Source organism: Mustela erminea, chromosome X (assembly GCF_009829155.1).
Source record: "Mustela erminea isolate mMusErm1 chromosome X, mMusErm1.Pri, whole genome shotgun sequence".
Taxonomy (NCBI): Eukaryota; Metazoa; Chordata; class Mammalia; order Carnivora; family Mustelidae; genus Mustela; species Mustela erminea.
In genome coordinates this window covers 56,040,274-56,067,723 of record NC_045635.1, presented here as the reverse complement: position 1 = coordinate 56,067,723, position 27,450 = coordinate 56,040,274, and the positions used below count along the sequence as shown (strand labels likewise).

The 27,450-nt window shown below is 37.4% G+C and overlaps 1 protein-coding gene across 1 annotated transcript in view; it reads left to right on the top strand.

The window, feature by feature from the left end:
- OPHN1 (oligophrenin 1) overlaps nucleotides 1-8,863 on the top strand; it is a 558,586-nt gene extending 549,723 nt beyond the window's left edge. Inside the window, exon 24 of the mRNA XM_032329488.1 lies at nucleotides 8,831-8,863. Within this exon, the coding sequence (XP_032185379.1) occupies nucleotides 8,831-8,843 (13 nt within the window). The 3' untranslated portion in view covers nucleotides 8,844-8,863. The remainder of the gene's footprint in view (nucleotides 1-8,830) is intronic.
- Nucleotides 8,864-27,450: the final 18,587 nt, after the last annotated feature.

Sequence of the window (27,450 nt, the reverse complement as noted above, 5' to 3'; positions counted from 1 at the left end):
ATAAATGCTCAATTAATAGTAACCAGTCATAGTCATAGAAGTAGTAACCCGAAGTAGTCATAGAAGGAGTGGTGGTGGTGGTGATGATGGTAGCACAGCTGCCTCAGTTGCTATCCAGGAATAGAATCTTCCCTACAGTGTAGTGTAACCTGTTTACAATGCAGTGTAACCTGTTTGGTTGGGAACTATTATGTCCTTTGTCCTGGTAACTAGCCATCCTGACCACTACTACTACCCTATGTTGTTCCCATAACTGGCTCAGTTCCCCCCAAACTTGTTCTCATACAGGAGTTTCATGCCAAAAACAGTTCCAATTCACAGACCTGTACCCTGGGGGATAAAAATATATTATATGTTTATTAAAAAATTAAAAATTAAAAAAACAAAACAGTTCCAACTCCTCTGCCCTGTGCAGTTGCCAACAGCCAGGTCTGGAGGAGTCCTATGAATTGAGGTCTGACAGGTGCTTTTTCTTCCTACGACAATTATGCTCCTGGTGATGTAGCTAGGGTATCTGCACATTTTTGTGCATCTCTTAGGATATTTTGGAGAGCAACTCTTTTTCCATTCTCCCTTACTTTCTTTTACTCTCCCTCTTACCTTTTTTAATCCTACTGCCATTATAATTGTGCTTATTGTACTTCCTCAAATGCATTCAGTAAACGGGTAGACAAGTCCTACAGGGGTGATAGAAAGAAGCCCTATCCTGCTACTGGCTATTTCATGCTTAATTGTAAATTAATCCTTGGTTGGCTGTCCAGGGTGTATTTATGTCCAGGAAAAGATCACATTATTTTCCCTGTAATAAATAAGACATCACAAAATGTGTTGGGAAATGAGTCTAAAGAGCCAGGACAATCCTGCTGTGTGACAAAGGCAGAAAAGGGCCCAGCCCTGACCACAAATATATAGGTTATGAGAATCAGATCCAGAGACATTGTACAATCTGTACTTCTAGAATTCAGGTCATTGGGAATTGAAACAGGACCCACAATGAAGTTGGCGGGTCCCCTGACACTAAGGGAAGGAAACAAACATTGTGGAGTATCTATCATGAGCCAAGCATGAAGTAGAAGGAGCCTGAATCCTTTCCAGGAGATCTGGCATTTTAGTTAGAGTGATAACTGGGTGAAAAAATGAAAAATAAAAACAGTACTACCACCTGGGGGGCACATTACACACGCTGTATGTACATTATGTCATTTGAGCCTCTCCAATACCTCATTTAGTCCCATTTTGCAGATAAAGAGACTGAGATCCAGAAAAATTGTTACTTGCTCAAAGTCACATAGAGATTAAATAGTAGAAGCCAAGATAGGAATGTAGACTTATGGGAATCCTGATCCTGTAAAAAGATGGCATATTCTCATTACTGAAACGTTTTTAACATTGAGGGCCCCCAAACTAGTTGATCTCTAAAAGAAACTTCTCATTATAGTGCTGTAAGAGGTGGAGCAAGAAGTAATGAGTATAGAACCAGTGCCTGAAGCAAGTTTGGCATAGGGAAGTACAGGACTACCTCTAGTTTATTTTTTTTAAAGATGTTATTTATTTATTTGTGAGAGAGAGAGAGAGAGAGAGAGAGAGAATATGAATGAGTGGAGGCAAGGGGCAGAGAGGGAAATAAAGAATCCTCAAGCATACTCCCCACTGAGCAAGGATCTTAATATGGGGCTCCATCCAGGACCCAGGGATCATGACCTGAGCTGAAGGCAGACACCAATGGACTGAGCCACCCAGGTGCTCCGGGACTACTTCTAGTTTACATCGAGACTTTGTGGGAATTAGAAAAATACCCATTGCTCAAGACACATTATGGCCATCCACCAGAAAAATTTAATAAGTAGACAGATCTCTGATTGAAAGGTGAGATGTGGCCATCACAGCCACATTCTGTGGCCCTGAAGAGGTGCCCAGAAGTGCAAAGGAGGTGAAATAATCATGAAACAACTCAGGAATTAATGAGTATGCCTCAGATAAATCTAAGGACTAGAAGATTATTCTACCTATTAAGGCCTACATTGTTCTAAGGGAAAAGAATTATGGAAGCCAAGTTAGAGGGAAAGAAGGGCTTTGAACTTACAGTATTAACTTACATTTTTGAAGCCCTGAAAGCGTTGCACTGCTGACGGGTAGCTAAGAGAAAGATTTAAGCAATGAAAGAGGTAAAGGCCCTCTGCTAGGCTCTTATACACTTTATTTCTCATTTATTTCTCATAATAGCTCTGGGAAAGACAACGCTATACTAATTTGAGATATGTAGAAACTGAAGCTCTACAAGTCTTTTTTTTTTAACTACAATATAGTTAACATACAGTATGATATTAGTTTCAAGTGTATGATATAGGGAATCAACAATTCCCTATATCACCCAGTACTCATCACAACAAGTATACTCCTTACCATCTGCCCCCTACTTCCCCTCTGATAATCATCACTTTGTTCTCTATAGTTAAGATTTCTTCTTCATTTCTGTCTGTCTCACCCTTACTTTTTGCTTTTGCTTATTTGTTGTTTCTTAAATTCTACATATGAGTGAAATCATGGTATTTGTTTTCTTTGATGTATTTCACTTAGCACAATAATCTACCTCCATCCACGCCATTGCAAATGGCAAGATTCCATTTCTTTTTTTGGCTAATATTCCATTGTGTTCTTTTTTATTTAAAGTCAATTAATTAATTAACATATCGTGTATTATTAGTTTTAGAGATAGAGTTTAGTTATTCATCAGTTGCATATAACACCCAGTGCTAATTACATGAAGTGTCCTCCTTAATCCCCATAACCCAGTTACTCCATCCCCCCACCTACTTCCCTTCTAGCAGCCCTCACTTTGTTTCCTATAGTTAAGAGTCTCTTATGCTTTATCCCCCTCTCTGAGGGGGATATTTTTCCTTCTCTTTCCCTATGTTCATCTGTTTTATTTCTTAAATTCCACATATAAATGAAATCATTTGATATTTGTCTTTCTCTGATGGACTTATTTTGTTTAGCCTAATGCCCTCTAGTTCCATCCAAATGGCAAGATTTCCTTCTTGATGGCTGAGATATATAGATATCTATATAGATAACTATTTATATACCACCTCTTCTTTATCAATTCATCTGTCAATGGAAATCTGGGCTCATTCCATATTTTGGGTATTGTGGACATTGGTGCTATAAACACTGGGGTACACAGGCACCTTCAAATCACTATGTTTGTATCCTTGGATAAATACCTAGTAGAGCATTTGTTGGATCATAGGGTATTTCTATTTTTAACTATTTGAGAAACCTCCATAATATTTTCCAGAGTGGATATACCAGTCTGCATTCCCACCAACAGTATAAGATGGTTCACCTTTTCCACATCCTCACCAGCATGTGTTGTTTCCTGAGTTGTTAATTTTAGCCATTCTGACTGCTGTGAGGTGGTGTCATTGTGGCTTGATTTGTATTTTCCTGATGTCAAGTGATGTGGAACATTTTTTCATGTGTCTGTTGCCCATTTGTATGTTTTCTTTGAAGAAATGTCTGTTCATGTCTTCTGCCCATTTCTTGACTGGGTGTTTTTTTTGGGGGGTGTTGAGTTAGATAAGTTATTTATAGATCTTGGAAACTACCTCTTTCTCTCATAAGACATAGGCAAATATCTTCTCCCATTCTGTAGGCTGGCCTTTAGTTTTGTCAACTGTTTCCTTTATTGGGCAAATCTTTTTATCTTAATGAAATCCCAAATGTTCATTTTTGCTTTTGTTTCCCTTGCCCTCAAAGACATGTCTAGCAAGAAGTTGCTGCAGCTGAGGTCAAAGAGGTTGATGCTTCTGTTCTTCTCTAGGTTGTTGATGGACTGCTGTCTCACATTAGGTCTTTCATACTTTTTTTTCTTTTTTTTTTAAATATCATTTTGTTTTCAGTGTTCCAAGATTCATTGTTTATACACCACACTCAGTGCTCCATGTAATACATGCCCTCCTTAATACCCACCACCAGGATCACCCATCTCCCCACTCCCCTCCCTTCCAAAACCCTCAGTTTGTTTCTCAGAGTCCACAGTCTCTTCTGGTTTGTGTCCTCCTCCAATTTCCCCCAGCTCACTTCTCCTTTCCATTTCCCCATGTCCTCTGTGTTATTCCTTATGCTCCACAAGTAAGTGAAATTATATGATAATTCACTCTCTCTGCTTGACTTATTTCACTCAGCATAATCTCTTCCAGTCCCATCCCTGTTGATATGAAAGTTGGGTATTCATCCTTTCTGATGGAGGCCTAATACTCCATTGTATATATGGACTATATCTTCTTTATCCATTTGTCTGTGAAGGGCATCTTGGTTCTTTCCACAGTTTGTGACTGTGGCCATTGCTATTATGAACATTGGAGTACAGATGGCCCTTCTTTTCACTACATCTGTATCTTTGGGGTCAATACCCAGTAGTGCAATTCAGGGTCATAAGGTAGCTCTATTTTTAATTTCTTAAGGAATCTCCACACTGTTATCCAAAGTGGCTGCACCAACTTGCATTCCCACCAACAGTGTAGGAGGGTTCCCCTTTCTCCACATCCTCTCCAACACTTGTTGTTACTGTCATGTTAATTTTGGTTATTCTAACTGGTGTAAGGTAGTTTCTCAATGTGGTTTTGATTTGAATCTCCCTGATGGCTAATGATGATGAATATTTTTTTCATATTTCTGTTAGCCACTTGTATGTCTTCTTTGGAGAAGTGTCTGTTCATGTCTTCTGCCCATTTTGGACATGATTATCTGTTCTGTGTGTGTTGAGTTTGAGGAGTTCTTTATAGATCTTGGATATGAACCCTTTGTCTGTACTGTCATTTGCAAATATCTTCTCCCATTCTGTGGGTTGCCTCCTTGTTTTGTTAACTGTTTCCTTTGCTGTGCAGAAGCTTATGATCTTGATGAGGTCCCAAAAGTTCATTTTCACTTTTATTTCCTTTGCCTTTGGAGACGTCTTGAAAGAAGGTGTTGTGGCTGATGTCGAAGAGGTTACTGCCTATGTTCTCCTCTAGGATTCTGATGGGTGGCTGCCTCACGTTGAAGTCTTTTATCCATTTCAAATTTATCTTTGCATATGGTGTAAGAGAATGGTCGAGTTTCATTCTTCTATACATTGCTGTCCAATTTTCCCAGCACCATTTATTGAAGAGACTTTTTTCCAGCATATATTTTTTCCTGCTTTATCAAAGATTATTTAACCATAAAGTTATAGGTCTATATCTGGGCTCTCTATTCTGTTCCACTAGTCTATGTGTCTGTTTTTGTGCCAGTACCATGCTGTCTTGGTGATCACAGCTTTGTAGTAAAGCTTGAAATCAGGTAACATGATGCCCCCAGTTTTGTTTTTCTTTTTTCAACATTTCCTTAGCAATTTGGGGTCTCTTCTGGTTCCATACAAATTTTAGGATTCTGCCAGCTTTTTGAAAATTGCCAATGGAATTTTGATCAGGATGGCATTGAAAGTATACATGGCTCTAAGCAGTAGAGACATTTTAACAATGTTTATTCTTCTGATCCATGAGCATAGAATGCTCTTCCCTCTTTTTGTGTCTTCTTCAGTTTCTTTCATGAGTGTTCTGTAGTTCTTCCAGTATAGATCCTTTACCTCTTTGGTTAGGTTGATTCCTAGGTATCTTATGGTTTTTGATGCAATTGTAAATGGAATCAATTCCTTGATTTCTCTTTCTTATGCCTCATTGCTAGTATATAGAAATGCAACTGACTTCTATGCACCGATTTTCATATCCTGCCACTTTGCTGAATTCCTGTATGAATTCTAGAAATTTCGGGGTGAACTCTTTTGAATTTCCAACATAGAGTATCATGCCCTCCATGAAGAGTGAAAGTTTGACTTCCTTTTTATTGATTCAGATGCCTTTTATTTTTGTTGTCTGATTGCTGAGGCTAGGCCTTCCAGTACTATGTTGAACAAATTGGTGAGAGTGGACATTCCTGCTATGTTCCTGATCTTAGGGGAAAAGCTCTCAGTTTTTCCCTACTGAAGGTAATATTCATTGTGATTTTTTTAAAAAGATTTTATTTATTTATTTGACAGACAGAGATCACAAGTAGGCAGAAATGCAGGCAAAGAGAGATGGATGGGGAGAAGACTCCCTGCTGAACAAGGAGCCTGATGTGGGCCCCAATTCCAGGACCCTGAGATCATGACCTTAGCCAAAGGCAGAGGCTTAACCCACTGAGCAACCAAGGGACCCCTATTATGGGTTTTTCCTATATGAATTTTATGACATTAGATATGTTTTCTCTATTACTACATTGCAGAGTTTTAATTAAGAAAGGGTGCTATAGGGGACATCTGGAAGGCTAAGTCAGTTTAACATATGCCTTCAGCTCAAGTCATGGTCCCAGGGTCCTGGGATGGAGTCCTGTGACAAGTTCCCTGCTCAGCAGGGAGTCTGTTTGTACCTCTCTCTCTCTGCCCCTCCCCCTGTTCATGATTTCCCTCTCTCTCTGTCTTTCTCAAATAAATAAATAAAATCTTAAAAATAAAGAAAAGATGTATTTTATCAAATGCTTTTTCTGAGCATTCTGTATTTAGTTAGAGGGTCATATGGTCCTTGCCTTTTCTTTTATTAATGTGGTGTTTCACATTGATTTATAGATGTGGAATCACCCTTGCAGCCCAGGAAAAAATCCCACTTGATCATGGTAACTTACCATTTTAATGTACTCTTGGATCTATTAGCTAGTATCTTGGTAAGAAATTTTGCATCTATGTTCATCAGGGATATTGGTCTGTAATTCTCCTTTTCTGTGGGGTGTTTGTCTGGTTTTGGTATCAAGCTAATGCTGGCCTCATAGAATGAGACTGGACGTTTTACTTCCATTTCTGTTTTTTGAAACAGATGCAGAGGAATAGGTATTGATTCAGCTGGGAGGCCATCTGGCCCTGGACTCTTGTTTGTTCAGAGATTTTTGATCAGTGATTCACTTTCCTTGCTGGTTATGGGACTGTTCAGGTTTTCATTTCTTCCTGTTTCAGTTTTGGTAGGTTATGTTTCTAGGAATACATCCATTTCTTCAAGATTGCCTAATTATTTGGTACATAGTTACTCATAATATGTTCTTATAATTGTATTTCTTCAGTGTTGGTTGTGATCTCTTTCATTTATGATCCTATTTATTTGGTTCCTTTCTCTTTTCTTTTTGATAAGTCTGGCTAGGGGTTTATTAATCTTATTATTCTTTCAAAGAAACAACTTCTAGTTTCATTCATCTGTTCTACTGTTTTGATGTCTATTTCATTGATTTTTGCTCTAATATTTATTATTTCCCTTCTCCTGCTGGATTTAGGCTTTATTTCCTGTTCTTTTCCCAGCTCTTTTAGGTGTAAGTTTCGGTTGTGTATATTAGACTTTTCTTGCTTCTTATGGAAGGCCTATATTACTATATACTGCCCTCTTAGGACTGCCTTTCCTGTATCCCAAAGGTTCTGAACTGTTGTGTTTTCACTTTCATTTGTTTCCATGTATTTTTTAAAATTCTTCTGTAATTTCCAAGTTGACCCATTAATCTTCGGTAGGATTCTCTTTAACTTCCATGTATTTGTGTTCCTTCCAAATTTTCTTCTATAATTGAGTTCAAGTTTTAAAGCATTATGGTCTGAAAATAGGCATTGTATAATCTCAGTCTTTATGTACTCGTTGAGACCTAATGTGTAACCCAGTATGTGATCTATTCTGGAGAATGTTCTGTGAGCACTTGAAAAGAGTGTATACTCTCTCACTTTAGGATGAAATGCTCTGAATATATCTGTGAAGTCCATCTGGTCCTGTATTTCATTCAAAGCCCTTTTTTCCTTGTTGATCTGTCCATTGCTCTGGGTGGGGTGTTAAAGTCCTCTACTATCAAAGTGTTTCTTTAATTTTGTTATTAATTGGCTTCTCCCAAGTTAGGGTCATAAATATTTACAATTGTTAGATCTTCTTGTTTGGTCCTATTATGATGATATGGTGTCCTTCTCTTGTTTCTTAACACAATTTTTCGTTTAAAATTTAGGTTGTCTCATGTATGGATTGCTACTCCAGCTTTCTTTTGATGTCTATTAGCATGATAAATGGTTCTCCACCCCATCCACTTTCAAACTGAGGGTGATTTTTTTTGTCTAAAATGAATCTCTTCTAGACAGCATATCAATGGTCTTGTTTTTTAAATCCAATCTGTTATACTGTGTCTTTTCATTAGAGCATCTAGTCCATTTACATTCAGAATGATTATTGATAGATATGAATTTAGTGCCAATATATTACCTGTACAGTCTCTGTTTCTATAGACTGTCTCTCTTCATTTCTAGTATTTGTTACTTTTGGGCTCTCTCTTTGCTCAAAGGATCCCTTTAATATTTCTCACAGGGCTGGTTTAGTTTTCACAATTTCCTTTACATTTTGTTTGTCCTGAAAACTCTTTATCTTTCCTTCTATACTGAATGACAGCTGGTAAAATTCTTGGCTGCATATATTTCCCATTTAGCACATTGAATATATCATGCTGGTCCTTTCAGGACTGCCTGGTCTCTGAGAACAGGTCTGCTGCCAGCCTGTAGATTAAGGACCTCTTGTTTTTCTCAGCTTCTTTATTACCATCATTGTGTCTTCTATATCACTAACTTTCTCTTCTGCCTCACTTATCCTAGTAGTTAGAGCCTCCATTTTTTTTTTTTTTTACTGCACCTCGGTAATATCATTTTTACATTTTTGTCTGATTAGATTTTAGTACTTTTATTTCTCTAGTAAGGGATTCTCCACTGTTTTATATGCTTTTTTTAAAGCCCAACTAATATCTTTTTAATTGTTTTTTCAAATTCTAGTTCCACAGAGTAAAGAGCCCAGATATGGACCCACAACTCTATCATCAAATAATCTTCCACAAAACAGGAACAAAATATACAGTGGAAAGAAGACAGTCTCTTCAATAAATGGTGTTGGGAAAATTGGACATCTATGTATAGATGAGTGAAAGTTGACCATTCTCTTACACCATACACAAAAATAAATTCGAAATTGATAAAAGACCTCAACGTGAGGCAGGAATCTGTTAAAATCCTAGAGAAGAACATAGGCAGTAACCTCTTTGACATTTGCCACAGCAACTTCTTTCAAGGCATGTGTCCAAAGGCAAAGGAAACAAAAGGGAAAATGAACTTTTGGGACTTCATCAAAATCATAAGCTTCTACACAGCAAATGAAATAGTCAACAAAACAAAGAGGCAACGCACTGAATGGGAGAAGATATTTTCAAATGACACTACAGACAAAGGGCTGATATCCAAGATCTATAAAGAACTCCTCAAGCTCCACACCTAAAAAATAGATAGTTACGTCCAAAAATGGTCAGAAGACATGAGAAGATACTTCTCCAAAGAAGACATACAAATGGATACAGACACATGAAAATATGTTCATCATCATTAGCCATCAGGGAGATTCAAATCAAAACCACATTGAGAAACCACCTTACACCAGTTAGAGTGACCAAAATTAGCAAGAGAGTAAACAACAAGTATTGGAGAGGATGTGGAGAAAGGGGAACCCTCTTCCACGTTGGTGGCAATGCAAGTTGGTACAGCCACTTTGGAAAGCAGTGTGGAGATTCCTTAAGAAATTAAAAATAGAGCTATCCTATGACCCTGAATTGCACTACCCCAAAGATACAGATGTAGTATCTTTGTTCATAGCAGCAATGTCCACAATTGCCAAACTGTGGTAAGAGCCAAGACAACCTTCAACAGACAAATGGATAAAGAAGATGTGGTCCATATATACAACGGAATATTACTCAGCTGTCAGAAAGGATGAATATCCAACTTTTACATCAACATGGATGGGACTGAAGATTAGGCTGAGTGAAATAAGTCAAGCAGAGAAAGTCAATTATCATATAGTTTTGCTTAAATTGAGGAATAACATGGAGGACATTAGGAGAAGGAAGGAAAAAATGAAGGGTGGGGAATTGGAGGGGGAGACCAATCATGAGATACTGTGGACTCTGAGAAACAAACTGAGGGTTTTGGGGGGGGGTGGGGAGGTGGGTGAGACTGGTGGTGGGTATTAAGGAGGGCATGTATTGCACACAGCACTGGGTGTGGTGCACAAACAACGAATCTTGGAACACTGAAAAAATAAAAAAATATTTAGGGGCACCTGGGTGGCTCAGTGGGCTAGGCCTCTGCCTTTGGCTCAAGTCATGATCTCAGGGTCCTGGGATTGAGCCCCATATCGGGTTCTCTGCTCAGTGGGGAGCCTGCTTCCCCCTCTCTCTGCCTGCCTCTCTGCCTACTTGTGATCTCTCTTTGTCAAATAAATAAATAAAATCTTTTAAAAATAAAATAAAAAATAAAAATAAATAAAAATAAATTTAAAAATCATATACCATAATCAGCTGGGATTTCCTCCTGGGTTGCCAGGGTGCTCCATATTCAGAAATCAATGTTGACAAACCACATTAATAAAAGAAAGGATAAGAACCATATGATTCTCTCAATAGACACGGTGGGGGGAAGCATTTGACAAAGTATAACATCCATTTTTTTTAAAGGTTTTATTTATTTATCAGAGAGAGAGAGGGAGAGCGAGCACAGGCAGACAGAATGGCAGGCAGAGGCAGAGGGAGAAACAGGCTCCCTGCTGAGCAAGGAGCCCGATGTGGGACTCGATCCCAGGATGCCGGGATCATGAGCTGAGCCAAAGGCAGCTGCTTAACCAACTGAGCCACCCAGGCATCCCTATAACATCCATTCTTGATAAAAACCCTCAATGAAGTAGGTTTAGAGGAAATATACCTCAACATAATAAAACCTCACATATATGAAATATGTGAGTTTTCATATATGAAAAACTCACAGCTAATATCCTCCATGGTGAAAAACTGAGTTTTCCTCTAAAGTCAGGAACAAGATAGGGATGTCCACTCTCACCACTGTTATTTAGCATAGTACTGAACGTCCTAGCCTCAACAATCAGATAACAAAAAGAAATAAAAGGCATTCAAATCATAAAGAAGTCAAACTTTCACAATTTGCAGACAACATGAAACTCTATGTAGAAAATCCAAAACATACAACAAAAAATGCCAGAAATCACACGGATTTAGTAAAGTCACAAAATCAATGTACAGAACTCTGTTACATTTCTATACACGTATAATGCAGCAGCAGAAAGAGAAATCAAGGAATTGATCCCATTTACAACTGCCCCCCAAACCATAAGACACCCAGCAATAAACCTAACCAAAGAAGTAAAAATCTGTATCCTGAAAACCATAAAACACTGATGAAAGAAATTGAAGAGGATACAGAGAAATGGAAAAACATTCCATGCTTGTGGATTGGAAAAGCAAATATGTTAAAAATGTTTATACTACCAAAAACAACCTATATATTTAATGAAATTCCCATCAAAATGCTACCTAACTTTCTCACAGAGCTAAAACAAACAATCCTAAAATTTGTAAGGAAGCACAATAGACCCCAAATAGTCAAAGCAATCTTGAAAGCGAACAGTAAAGCTGGAAGCATCATAATTCTGAACTTCAAGATATACTACAAACTTGTAGTGATCAAGACAGTATGGTACTGGCACAAAACCAGACACAGATCAATGGGGCAGAACAGAAAACCCAGAAATGGACCCCCAACTATATGGCCAACTAATCTCTGAGAAAACAGGAAAGAATATCTAAGGAAAAAAGACAGTCTCTTCAACAAATGGTATTAGGAACACAGGACAGCAACATGCAAAAAAATTAAACTCGACCCCTTCCATATAACATACACAAAAATAAACTCAAATGGATGAAGGACCTAAATATGAGACAGGGAACCATAAAAATCTTAGAGAAGAGGGGTTTCTGTGTGGCTCAGATGGTAAAGCCTCTGCCTTCATTTCGGGTCATGGTCTGCTGGTCCTGGGATCATGCCTCACATCAGGCTCTCTACTCAGCGGTGAGCCTGCTTCCCCCCTCTCTCTGCCTGCCTCTCTGACTACTTGTGATCTCTCTCTCTGCATCAAATAAATAAATAAATAAAATCTTTAAAGAAAATCCTAGAGGAGAATACAGGAAGTAAGCTCTTTGACATCAGCCATAGTAACTTCTTACCAGATAATGTCTCATTACTCAAGGGAAACAGAAGGAAAGTAAATTTTGGGACTTCATCAAGATAAAAATCTTCTGCACAGCAAAGGAAATAACCAATACAACTAAAAGGCAGCTATAGGAATTGGGAGAAGATATTTGCAAATGACATATCTGATAAATGGTTAGTATCCAAAGTCTATAAAGAACTTTTCATATCCATTACCCCCCAAACCAAATAATCCAGTTAAGGAATGGCCAGAAAACATGAATATATATTTTTCCAAAGAAGACACAGATGGCTAACAGACATGAAAAATGCTAAATATCATTAATCATCAGGGGAATACAAATCAAAACTACATTGAGATATCACCACACACCTGTCAGAATGGCTAAAATGAACAACACAGGATATAGCAGATGTTGGCAAGAATTTGGATAAAGGGGAAACCTCTTGTACTGTTGGTGGGAATGCAAACTGGTGCAGCCACTCTGGGAAATGGAGGCTATTCAAAAAGTTAAAAATAGAGCTGTCCTACAGTCCTGCAATTGCACTGCTGGGTATTTACCCAAAGGATACAAAAACACTGATTTTAAGGGATACATGCACACTTATGTTTATAGCAGCATTATCCACAATAACCAAAGTATGGAAAGAGCCCAAATATCCACAAACTGATGAATGAATAAAGAAGATATTGATATATATATATATATACTCCAAGTTATGTGTGTGTGTGTGTGTGTGTGTGTGTGTGTGTGTGTGTGTATGCAATGGAATATTATTCAGCCATATAAAGGAAAGAAGTCTTAAAAAAACATGGATTAGATCTAGAGAGTTATGTTAAGTAAAATAAGTCAGTTGGAGAAAGACAAATGCCATAAGATTCCACTCATATGTGGAATTTAAGATCAAAACTGATGAACATAGGGGAAAATTAAAAACATATTGGCAAGCCAGAAAACAGACTCTTTCCTAAAAATTAACATATAATGTATTATTTGTTTCAGGGGTACAGGTCTGTGATTCATCAGTCTTACACAATTCACAGCACTCACCATAGCACATACCCTCCCTAATGTCCATCACCCAGCCATTCCATCCCTCCCACCCCCCTCCACTCCAGCAACCCTCAGTTTGTTCCTGAGATTAAGAGTCTCTCATGGTTTGTCTTCCTCTCTGGTTTCATCTTGTTTCATTTTTCCCTCCCTTCCCCTATGATCCTCTGTCTTGTTTCTCAAATTCCTCATATCAGTGAGATCACATGATAATTGTCTTTCTCTGATTGACTTACAGAAAACAGACTCTTAACTATAGGGAACAAACTGAGGGTTTCTGGAGGGGAGATGGGCAGGGGAGATGTGTTAAATGGGCAGTGGTATTAAGGAGGGTGTTTGCGATGAGCACTGGGTGTTGAATGTAAGTGATGAATCACTAAATTCTACACCTGAAATTAATAGACATTGTACGTTAACTAACTGGAATTTAAATAAAACCTTGAAGCTACAAAAAAAAAATAACGTCTGTTTTCTTCAATGTGAATATTGCTACTCCAGCTTTCTTTGCTTCCATCTGCATGGTAAATATTTTTCCATCCCTTCACTTTCGATCTGTCTGTGTTTCTAGGACTGAAGCTGAAGTCTTGTAGGCAGTATATAGATAGTTCTTTTTTTTTTTTAATCAATCTAGTCACCATAAGTCTTTTGATAAAATTATTTTGTCCATTTATATTCAAAGTAATTACTCATAGGTAGGTACTTATTACCATTTTGTTACTTATTTTTATAGCTCTTCTCTATTACTTCTCTTGCTCTCTTCTGTTGTGGTATGATAGCTTTCTTTTGTGATATGCTTGTATACATTTCTCTTTATTTTTTTGTGTATCTGTTACAGATTTTTTAAGGATTCTGATTTTAAGGATTTTATTTTATTTATTTTTATTTTATTTATTTATATTTTATTTTATTTCATTTATTTTATTTTATTTTTATTATGTTCAGTTAACCAACATATAGTACATCATTAGATTTTGATGTAGTGTTCAGGGATTCATTAGTTGTGTGTAACACCCAGTGATCATATTTTTGACTTGTGGTTACCATTAGACTCATATATGACACCTTACAGTCTATATTAAGTTGATGGTCACCTAAATTTGAGCATTATATTTTTACTTCCCCTTTTATATGTATGGTGTTATGCTTTACACACTTTTTTTTTGTTAGACCCTTGACTAATTTTTATAGATACAATTGATTTAAGTGTTAGGGTGCCTGGATGGCTCACTCAGTTAATTGGCTGTTTTCGGTTCAGGTCATGATCCCAGGTACTGGGATGGAGCCCTGAATCATGCTCCCTCTTCAGCAGAGAGTCTGCCTCTCCCTATGTCCCCACCACCACCACCTGGCTTATGCTCTCTCTCTCTCACTCTCTCAAATAAGTAAATAAAATCTTTAAAAGAATAATTGATTTCAGTTCTTTTGTATTTGTTTTATAAGTGTTTAATTTACTACATTTATTGTTTGTATGTACCTGTGTAATTTTTCCCTTTCTTCTTTTTTTTTTCCACTCCTGATTATAGCCTTCTGCTTCCACACCCAAAATCCTTTTAACATTTCTTGTGAGGTTGATTTAGTGGTGATAACCTCCTTTAACAAACTCTTTATCTCCTCTTATATTTTGACTGCTAGCCCTGCTGGAAAGAGTATTCATGGTTGTTGATTTTTCCCTTTCAGTACTTTGAATATATCATGCTACTTCCTTCTGACTTGGAATGTTTCTGCTGAAGAATTAGCTGTCAGCCTTATGGACCTTCCCATTGTAGGTAATGTTCTTTTGTCTTGCTGCTTTTAAAATTCTATCATTGTCATTACTTTTTGCAATTTTAATTATTATGTATCTTGGCATGGACCTTATTGTACTGATTGTGTTGGGGAATCTCTGTGCCTCCTGGATATGGATGTCTTTTTCCTTCCCCAGATTAGATATGGTTTCAGCTATTATTTATTCACATAAATTCTCTGCCCCCTTTTCTTTCTTTGTCTTCTGGGATCCCTATAATGCAAATTTTTTTATTCATGATGATGTCACTGAGTTCTCTTAACCCATTATCATCTTTTTATTATTCTTTTCTTCTTTTCTGTTCAACTTGGTTGCTTTCTCTTACTCTGTTTTCCAGCTCACCTGACACATCCTTCTGCCTTTTCAAATCTGCAATTATTTCCTGTAGTGTATTTTTTGTTTCAGTTATTGAATTATTCACTTTTGATTGGTTATTTTTAATATTTTCTCTCTCTTTGTTGAAGGTCTTACTGAAATCTTCCACTCTTTTCTCAAGTACAGTATCTTCATGACCATTGCTTTGAATTATCTATCAGGCATGTTGTTTATCTCTTTTTCACTTAGCTCTTCTGTTGTGGTTTTGTCCTGTTCATTCATTTGGAACATATTCCTCTGTCTCTGATTTTGTCTATCTCTACTTCTATGTATTGGGAAATTCAGTTATATCTCCTGATCTTGCAAGTAGTGGCCTAATGAAGATGTCCTGTGCTGCCCTGTACCACAATGTTCCCTATTCACCTGAACCAGGCACTTCAGGAGTGTCTCCTATTTGTGTTGTGTGTGGCCAAATGTTGTGGCTGAGTCTTACTTGCTTTCAGTCCAGTTGGCTGCAATGGCCCACTTTGCCTATTGTGGGCAGAATTTTGTCCCTTTGCTAATAAGGGCCTGTCTTGGTCTTCCATGGGCTTGCAGTTGTGTTGGACCAAATGCCTGCCCTCATGCTGCTTGCCAGGTCTGTTGTTGTCCCTAACTGCAAGGCTCTCTCCCTGCATCATCCCCTGAGAGATTTTTGTTGGTGGCTGGATCTGAAAGTCAGATGAGAGACTTGTCCCCAGTCAGTCTGACCTGGCTGCAGACATACTGACTGTCAGAGCACTCTCTCCACACTGCCAGTTACGAATTTTGGCTGCTGAGACTGCACTCAAGCTGGTGTGTCTTATTATCTTCCCTTCTCCCCAGGGCAGAAGTGATTTTGGAGTTGTATCGTTCCCTGCAGGGGCTGCTTAGAAGATGAAAGGGGACAGGAACTACTTTGGAGGGATTGCTATCTGGTGGGACAGTCTGGATGATGCAGATCCATAAGAGAATGTGGTGGCAGGGTGCACAATGTTAGCAAGTTAGATGGAAGTTGTTCTCACTGATTCCTACACCAGTTGTCTAGGCCAGGGAGAGGGGGAGAGAATCAACACCTGCAGCCCTTTTGTTCTTGGAGAAATCTCCAAGTATGATCCCTGCCTCCCCAGCACAAACTTTGAGATTAGTAAATAAATCTCCTTCATGTATACTCCAGGCACTTTTCAAGATTTTATTTATTTATTTGACAGAGAGAGATCACAAGTAGGTAGAGAGGCAAGGCAGAGAGAGAGGAGGAAGCAGGCTCCCCATGGAGCAGAGAGCCCGATGCAGGGCTCCATCCCAGGACCCCGGGATCATGACCCAAGCCAAAGGCAGAGGCCTTAACCCACTGAACCACCCATGTGCACCCAGGCACTTTCAAAATGCTACTTGTATACTGTATCTCAATGGGATTGTTTGTCATGCTGTCTCCTTAAGGGTGGGGACTCAGTTTCATATCATGCAATAGCTCATGTCAAAAGACCTGGGCATAATTTATATGCCTCCTTCTCTCTCATTCACCACTCCAATGCATCAGTGAGTTTTGTCAATTTTACATGGAAAATACATCCAAAAACTATGCACTTTTTTCTTTATGACCATCGCTTAGGACTAAGCCATCACTATCTCTCACTCTTTTCACATCCTTCTAATTAGTTTCCATATTTCCTCTCATCTCACTTTATAATAAATTTGTCACATAAATACTAAAGTGATTTTTAAAGATGTAAATCAGATCATGCCACAGCCCTACTATAAGTGTTTTTCCATTTTACTTGACACCCAAATTCTTAATATGCCCTACAATCTCACATTATCCCCCAAGAGGACTTCTCCAGCTCATCTCACAGTATTTTTCCCTTCATGCTCACATTCCTCCTGATATACTGGCCTATTTTCTTTTCCTCAAACATACCATCCTCCTCTCTGTCTCAGAGCCTTAAGACATACTTTTTTTTTTTTTAAGATTTTATTTGACAGGCAGAGATCACAAAAAGGCAGAGAGGCAGGTGGAGAGAGAGGAAGAAGCAGCTCCCTGCTGAGCAGAGAGCCCAATGCAGGGCCCGATCCCAGGACCCTGGGATCATGACCTGAGCCGAAGGCAGAGGCTTTAACCCACTGAGCCACCCAGGTGCCCTAACACATACTTTTTCTTTAAACTTGGACAATTTCTCTCCATTTCTTTGCATGGGTTAATGTCTTATCTTTCAGCTCTAACTACCTAGTTAAATGTTAATAGCTTAGAATTTTGTCTTGAACTCCCAAACTAAGCCAGATAATTTCTCTGTTATGGTCTATTATCCCATTCTTTATTTTTCCTTAATAGCACTTTTCATATTCTACAATTGTGCATTTATTTTGTGATTATTTCAGACCTGTCTTGTCAGGAAAGCTTCACCCGCCAAGGGAGATGACCCTCACAGAAGATTCTTCAGGCCCTCCTTTAAGTCTTTGCTTCTTACAGAATCTCCAAAGCCTTTGATTTTTATTCCTATAGAGTACCATGTCTAGCTTATACTATCCACCCACCCTTGCCCCTGCCAACTAATTATCAATAGGAATAGAAGATTCACAATTACTTTGAATATTAGAAATGCCAACACCCCTGTTTCAGTTACCAGATGGCTGAGACAAGACCCTTAGATTTTGAAAATTCAACAATCAGAGCTTCAAATATGACCCTAAAAAATTAAAAAATTAAGTCATTTGTCAATTGTCAATGAAGAAATTAAATCAAATGTGGTGTTTTGGCATGAGTTACTTACTAATGGGTGGTCCCATCATCTGTACCTCAGCTTGGCTATGCAGATCACTACTCATTGGCAGTATGATATATGGTTAAGTGTGTGGTATCAGAGGCAGACTGCCTTCTTTCTTTCTTTATTTTTTTAAACTGAAGTATAGCATATATACAGAAAAACACAAAAATTATACGTATACAGATTCCTGAATTTCACAGAATGAATACATCTATGCAACAACACTCAGATCAAGAGACAAAACATTACCAACACCCTAGAAGTATCATTCCTCCCACTCCCTTAGAGTAAATCCACACCCCACCAGTGGAAACCACTAAACTCACTTCTAACACACTAAGTTAGGTTTGCCTGTTTTTATAATTTACATGAATGGAATAATACCATATCTACTCTTCTGTCTCTAGTTTCTTTTTCTCAATGTTTTATTTGTAATATTCAACCATATTGCTCTAATAGTTGTAGTTGTTTCACTTTTACTGCTTTATTATATTTCATTTTGTGAATGTACAACAATATATTTATCTAGATCATTCTGCTATCCATTACCATTAAGTAGTTTCTAATTATTGGCAATTATAGTGCTGCTATAAACATTTCTACACATGCCCTCTAGTGAACCTGTATGCATTGCTGATGGGTATATGGGTTGGTATGGAACTGTGCGTGCATACATTCAGTTTCTGTAGATGTTGTCAAATATTTTTCCAAAGTCATTGTATCAGTTTGTATTTCCATCAGCAGTATGTGAGTTTTGGTTGCTCTAAATCCTCATCAAGGGGCACCCGGGTGGTTCAGTGGGTTAAGCACCTGCCTTCAACTCAGGTCATGATCTCAGGGTTCTGGGATCAGGTTCTCTGCTCAGCAGGGATCCTGCTCCTCCCCACCCCCTGCCTGCTGCTCTGCCTACTTGTGATCTCTCTCCCTGTCAAATAAATAAAATATTTTAAAAAATCCTCATAAAAACTTGGGGATTTTGTATTTTTTCTTTTAATCATTAATCATTTTCATTTAATCACACTCTTCATTATTATAGAGTAACATCTCATTATGGTTTCCTTTTGCATATCCCTGATAACTAATAATGTTGAGTACCTTTTCTATATATTTATTGACTGTTTGTATATCTGCTTTTCTAAAGTGCCTATTTGAGTTTTTTGCTTATTTTCTCCACTGGTCTGCCTTTTCTCATTAATTTGTAGGGGATATGTCTATCTATATCTATATCTATATCTATGTCTATATCTATATCTGTATCTATATCAATATTATCTATCTATATCTGGATATAAACTCATTGTCAAATACATGCATTGAAACATCTTCCTCTAATCTGTGGCTAGAGTAGTTTTCTAGTTTCTTATTGATGTCTTTTAATGAACAGAAGTTCCCAATCTTAACATAATCTATTTTTAAATGATTAACACTTTCTTTATACTGTTTTAAAAATTGTTGTCTCCTCCAAGACTGCCTGGGTTTGAATACTGGCTTCACCACTTTTTACCCTATGACTTTGAGAAAGTTATTTAACCTCTTTAGCCCTCAGTTTTCATTATAAAATTGCTTTATAGGGCCTTATGAAGATTAAAAGAGGTAATACACGTGAAACAGTTTAACATCACACCAGACATATACCAAGTAATCAATAAATGCTTATTATTTTTTGTTTTAGATTATATTTTCTAATAGTATTTATAATTTGGAAGTTCATACACTTTTGGGTGCATTTATCTCTTAAATATCAAGATCTTCTTTATATACATTACATAACAATTTAGAAATCAGACTGTTACCACTGCAGGTAATATTCGTTTTTTAGCATTCTAATTTTTTAGAATTGAAACAATAAAAAGCTTGAGCCAAAATAAATTTCAGGCTGTAGAACACCATGTCTTCAATGATAGTTAATGGCATATCACTGATCTTGGTTGTAAGAGGTACATATGTGTTAGCATAGAGACATGGGATTCCTAAGCAAAGATTTGCAAGTAAGGATTCTAAAGAATAGTGGAAAAGGTAATGGATTGACAATTGTTGAATTGATACATCAAGGTGGAGGTAACTGGTAGGCAGGAGAAAAGTCTTTTTAAGAAATAGAAACTTCTAAAACATTCACATATTCATGGTGGTTGAAGTCCTAGGAGCAAACTAAACCTCCCAGGAAAAGTGTATAACTTATGGATTTCCAGTATTTAAGAATGGACTAAGAAGAGAAAACAGTTTGCAGACCAATATCCCTAATGAACATGGATGCAAAAATTCTCAACCAGACACTAGCTAATAGAACCTAAAAGTACATTAAAATGATTATTCCCAAGGACAAAGTGGAATTTATCCCCAGCCTGCAAGGGTGGTTTGACATCTGCAAATCAATCAATGTGATATATAACATTAATGAAAGAAAGGATAAAAACAATATGACTTTCTCAGTAGATGGAGAAAAAGCACCTAACAAAATATAGTATTCCTTGCCTGATAAAAACCCTCAAGAAAGTAGGAATAGAAGGAACACACTTCAACATTCTAAAGGCCATCTACAAAAGAACCACAGTTGATATCATCTGCAACTGGGAAAAACTGAAACATTTCCCCTGAGGTCAGGAACATACCAGGAATACCCACCCTCACTATTGTTGTTCAACATAGTACCAAAAATCCTAGGCTCAGCAATCAGACAACAACAATAAATAAATAAATAAATAAATGGCATCCAAATCAACAAGGAAAAAGTCAAATTTTCACTATTTGAAGGCAATGTGATACTCTATGTAGAAAACCCAAAAGATTCCACCAAAAAATTGCTAGAATTGTTACAAGACTTCAGGGAATTCAAAGCATATAAAATCAATGCACAGAAGTCTGTTGCATTTCTATACATGGATAATGAAACATCAGAAAGATAAATTAATCAATTAATCCCTTTTACAATTACACCAAAACCATAAGTTACCTAGGAATAAACCTAACCAAAGAGGTAAAAGATCTATAATCTGAAAACTATAGCACACCTATTAAAGTAATTGAAGAAGACACAAAGAAATGGGAAAACTTCCCATGTTCATGGATTAGAATAACAAATATTCTTAAAACACCTATACTACCAAAGTAATTTGCACACTCAATGCAATCCCTATCAAAATACCACCAGCATTTTTCACAGAGCTAGAACAAACAGTTCTAAAATTTGTATGGAACCAGAAAAGATCCCAAATAGCCAAAGTAATACTGAAAAAGAAAACCAAAGCTGAAGGCATCAGAATTCCAGACTTCATGCTATATTACAAAGCTGTAATCATCAAAACAGTGTGGTACAGGCACAAAAACAGAATGGAGAACCCAGAAATGGACCCTCTACTCTATGGTCAACTAATCTTTGACAAGGTAAGAAAGAACATCCAATGGAAAAAAAGACAGTCTCTTCAACAAATGGTGTTGGGGAATTGGGACAGCCACATGCAGAAGAATGAAACCGGACCAATATTTTACACTGTACACAAAAATAAACTCAAAATGGATGAAATACTTATATATGAGATAGGAATCCATTAAAATCTTAGAGAAGAACACAGGCATGAACCTTTCTAACCTTGGCCACTGCAACTTTTTTTCTTACTAGAGACAGCTCCAGAGGCAAGGGAAACAAAAGAAAAAATGAACTATTGGGATTTCATTAAGATAAAAAGCTTCTGTAGAGTGAAGGAAAAAAATCAATAAACTAAGAGGCAACCTATAGAATGGGAGAAGGTATTTGCAAATGACATATCAGTTAAAGGTCTAGTATCCAAAATCTTTAAAGAAGTTATCAAATTCAATACCCAAAACACAAAAATCCAGTCAAGAATGAGCAGAAGAGGGATCACTGGGTGGCTGAGTTAGTTAAGCATATGCCTTCAGCTTGGGTCATGATTCCTAGGGTCTTGGGATTGAGTCCTGCATTGGGCTCTTTGCTTGGCAGGGAGCCTGCTTCTTCCTATGCCTGCTTATCCCCCTGCTTGGGCTCTATCTCTCTCTCTGACAAATGAATAATTTTTTTTTTAAAGAATGAGCAGAAGTCAAGAACAGACATTTCACCAAAGACCTACAAATGGCTAAGAGATACCCGAAAAAAATGCTCAACATCACTAGGCATCAGGGAAATACAAATCAAAAGCACAATGAAATACCACCTTACACCCATCAGAAAGGCTAAAATTAACAACTCAGAAAGCAACAGATGTTGGTGAGGATGCAGAGAATCAGAAACACTCTTGACCAGTTGATGGAAATGTAAACTGGTGCAGCCACTCTGGAAAAGAATATGGAGTTTCCTCAAAAAGTTAAAAATAAAAATACCCTATAATCCAGCAATTGCAGTACTGGGTATTTACCCAAAGGATACAAAAATAGTGATTCCAAGGAGCACATGCACTGCAGTGTTTATAGCAGCAATGTCCACAATAACCAAAACATGGAAAGAGTCTAAATGTCCATCAACTGAAGAATGGCTAAAGAATAGATAATCTTACACACACACACGCACAGTGGAATATTATTCAGCCATCAAAAGAATGAAACCTTGTCATTTGCAACAGTGTGGGTGGAACCAGAGTGTATCATGCTAAGCAAAGTAAGTCAGTCAGAGAAAGACAAAGACCATACGATTTCATGCATATGTAGAATTTAAGAAAACACTGATGAACATAAGGGAAGGGAAGGAAAAATAAAATAAGGTAAAAACAGAGGAAGGCAAACCATAAGACACTCTTTACTAGAGGGAAAAAACTGAGGCTTGCTAGAAGGGAGGTGGTTGGGGGTGATGGTCATTATGGAGGGCACCTGATGTAATGGATACTGGGTGTAATTTGCAATTGATGAATCACTAAATTCTACCCCTGAAACAGTATATGTTAGCTAACTTGAATTTAAATAAAATCTAGAAGGAGAAGAAGGAGGAGGAGGAGAGAAGGCAGTGAAGAGATTAGAAAGGTAGGAGAAAAACCAGGAGAACCTACCTTCAATATTGGTGGTAAGGAAGGTTACAGAGAGTAATCAAGTGTGTGAAAGGCAACAATCAGTTCAAGAGGATTTAATATGAGAAAACCCACTGGATTTGGCAATTAAAATGTCATCCTTATACAAGTTGGAAAAGGAGGAAGATTGATGACTTATTCATTTAACAAATATTCATTGAGCACATTCTATAGGATGTTAATGACTTTTAAACAAAGGCCATGAGGGGAATGACTGTAGTTAACAAATTGGATTTTATTACTTGTTGGAGTTAGGATACACTCTTTCAGAAACCATGGTATTCCTCTCAGTAAGAGGGTGCTAGAAAGAGCCTATTATAAAATTTGGGCTCTGTTGCATAACTTTTGGAAAGGTTGAAGGAAGTGGGGTTTTTCTCAAGATAAGATGCAGTCAAGGATGCTGCAAGATGGTGGAGGAATAGGAGACCTAAATTTTGTCTGGTCCCAGGAATTCAACTAGATAGCTATCAAACCATTCTGGACACCTACAAACTCCACAGGAGATTGAAGAAAAGAATAGCAGCAACTCCATGAACAGAAAAGTGACTACTTTCTGCAAGATGGGACGTGTGGAGAAGTGACTCTGAGGTGATATCAGGAAGATAGATCACAGGGGAGGAGCCTCCATCAGCCAGCTATTAACAAGTGACAGAGCAGGAGAGCAAAAAATTGGAACTTTTGGAAGTCTGCCCCACTGAGGGACATCACTCCAGTGGCTAAGCCGGGGAATGGAGCCCTTGCCGGTACAGTGTGGTCTTAGGACCTTTGGGGTCACAGAAAAACCTAGAGTGCCTAAGTGTGGCAGAGCTCCCAGGTATTGGAGTGGGGAATCTGGCTGCAAAGACAGAGCTGAAGCGTGGGATATCAGCTTAGGGTTGCAATAAACCATGATCTGCAGCACAGTTGGGTCACTACTCTTTGAACAGAGATACAACAAGTCACAGATACTGGGAGACTTGCCTTCCTCCCTTGGGAGGAGTGGCACAGGTGTACACCACAGGAATCTTCTGGGTTTAGAAACTCCAAATGGGGTCATGTGCCAGTGCTAGAAACACTCAGTCACAGGTCTGGTGAGAACAGAGTGTGGATGGAGACCAGGGAGAAAGGAGTGACTGACTGCTTTTCTCTGAGGCCACACTAAGGAATGGGGCCCCAACTTCTTGGCTCCTCCATGGCCATTTTTATTCTCATCCTCTGAAGCTGTATAGAAAGCTTTCAGGAAAAACAAACAAACAAACAAAACAAAACAAGCAAACAAACAAACAAAAACACACACACAAAAAAATGAAAAACACCTACCAAGAGCAAACCCAAGCAGATTACTTAGGCTGGCCCCTGGCAAGGACGGTGTAATTCCATCTTAGGCAAAGACATTTGAGAATCATTGCAACAGGCCCTACTCCCAGAAAATCAGCAAGAACATCCAGCCCAAACCAAGTTTACTGATCAAAGAAAACTGCAGAACTCCAGTGCTAGGGGAATACAGCACATAGATTTCATGGCCTTTTTACCAAGATTCTTAGTCATTCAGAGTTAATTTTTTTAATTGTCCTTTATTTTTTCTTTTTCTTTTTTTTTTGTTTTTCTTCTTCCTTTTTTCAAACATCTTATCCACTCCTTTTTAAGAGATCTTTTGTAATTTTTATTTTTACCATCATATTCTATCCCTTCATTGTATTTAAACTTATTTTTTGTATATATAGAAGTTTTTCTTTCTTTAAAATTTTGGGATGCAGTTTTTCCTAATGGACCAAAATATACTCTAAATCTAGTGTATGGCTTTGTTTAGTTTTCATCTTCACAGTCATATTCTATCCTTTTGTTATATTTACCCTTATTTTGTATATCCAGATATGTTAGATATACTATAGTATATCTAATCTATATCTAATAGTATCTATATCTAATAGCATATCTAATATATCTGGATATACATCTGGATATACATATATATCAAATATATCTGGATATACATATATATCTAATATATCTAATAGATATAGTGTATCTAATATATCTGGATATACACTATATACTATATCTAGATATACTGTGTGTATATATATATATACACACATACTATACCCTTATTTTGTGTATCTAGATATATTATAGTATATCTAGATATACTATATATATATATACATATATATACATACTATACTATATATACTATACTATATTATATATTTTTTTTTTCTTTAAAATTTTGGGAGGCAGTTTCTTCTAACAGACCAAAATACACCCAAAATCTAAGGTGTGGCTCTGTTCTATTCACCAGCCTGATCATATTCTTCTTTTCTTTTTTTTCCCACCTTTCTTTTTCCCTCAGTTTTGGATCTCTTCTGATTTGTGTATATTTTTCTGGGATCATCGTTACCCTTTTAGCATTTTGTTCTCTCATTCATCTATTCTTCTCTGGACAAAATGACAAAACAGAAAAACTCACCTCAAACAAACAAACAAACAAAAGAGGCCCTATCAACTGCCAGGAACATAATCAATATGGACATTAGTAAGATGTTGAAACTAGAGTTCAGAATGATGATTATAAAGATACTAGCTGGGTTTGAAAAAACCATAAAAGATACTAGAGAATCCCTTTCTGGAGAAATAAAAGAACTAAAGTCTACCCAATTCAAAATGAAAAGGGCTATTAATGAGGTAAAATAAAAAAAAATGAAGGTTCTAACTGCTACTATAAATGAGGCAGGAGAGAGAATTAATGATATAGAAGACCAAATGATGGAGAATAAAAAAGGTGAGAAAAAGAGAGATGAATAACTACTGGGTCACATGGGGAGAATTAGAGAGATAATTGATACTATAAGGTGATACAATATTAGAATAATTGGGATCCTAGAAGAAGGAGAAAGAGAGAGAGGGGCAGAGGTGTTTTGGAGAAAATTGTATCAGAGAACTTCCCTATTTGCAGAAGGAAACAGTCACCAAAATCCAAGAGACAGAGAACTCCCCTCCAAATAAATCAAAATAGGTCAGCACCCCATCATCTAAGAGTAAAACTTACAAGTTTCAGAGAAAAAGAGAAAATACAGGAAGAAACTCAGGAAAAAAGGTCTGTAACATACAAAGGTAGAAATATTAGATTGGCAACAGACCTATCCACAGAGACCTGGCAGGCCAGAAAGGACTGGCATGATATATTTTAGAGTAGTAAACAAGAAATATATGCAACCAAGAATACCATATCCAGCTAGGCTGTCACTGAAAATAAGAGAGATAAAAACCGTCCAGGACAAACAAAAACTAAAAGAATTTCCAAACACCAGGGGCACCTGGGTAGCTCAGTGGGTTAAAGCCTCTGCCTTCGGCTCAGGTCATGATCCCAGGGTCCTGGGATCGAGCCCCGCATCGGGCTCTCTGCTCAGTGGGGAGTCTGCTTCCTCCTCTCTCTCTCTGCCTGCCTCTCTGCCTACTTGTAATCTCTGCCTGTCAAATAAATAAATAAAATCTTTAAAAAAAAAAAAAGAATTTCCAAACACCAAACCAGCCCTACAGGAAATATTGAAAGGGGTCCTCACAGCAAAAGGAGAGCCTAAACATAACAGAAAAGGAACAGAGACAATATACAGTAACAGTCACATTACAGGCAATAAAGTGGCATTAAATTCATATCTTTCAATAGTTACCCTGAATGTAAATGGACAAAATGCACCAATCAAAAGACACGGGGTATCAGAATGGATTAAAAAAAAACAAGACATCAATGTGCTCTCTGCAAGAGACTCATTTTGGACGCAAAGATATCTACAGATTTAAAGTGAGCAGGTGGAAAATCATTTACCATTGTAATGGACATCAAAAGAAAGTTGGGGTGGTTATCCTTATATCAGACAAATTAGATGTTAAGCCAAAGACTATAATAAGAGGTGAGGAAGCAGACTTTATCATACATAAAGTGTCTATCAACAGGAAGATCTAAAAGTTTTAAATATCTATGGCCCTAACATGGGAGCAGTCAATTATATAAGCCAATAAATAACAAAGTCAAAGAAACACATTAACAATAATACAATAATAGTAGGGGACTTTAACACTCCTTTCACTGAAATGGAGAGATCATCTAAGCAAAAGGTCAACAAGGAAATAAAGGCTTTAAATGACACACTGGACCAGATGGACATCACAGACATTTTCAGAACATTCCATCCCAAAACAGAATACACATTCTTCTCTAGTGCACATGGAACATTCCTCAGAATAGATCACATCCTGAGTCACAATCAAGTGTCAGCTCATACCAAAAGATTGGGCTCATTCCCTGCATAATTTCAGACCACAATGCTTTGAAACTAGAACTCAACCACATGAGAAAAGTTGAAAAGAACTCAGATATATGGAGAGTAAAGATCATCCTACAAAGAAATGAATGGGTTAAACAAAAAAT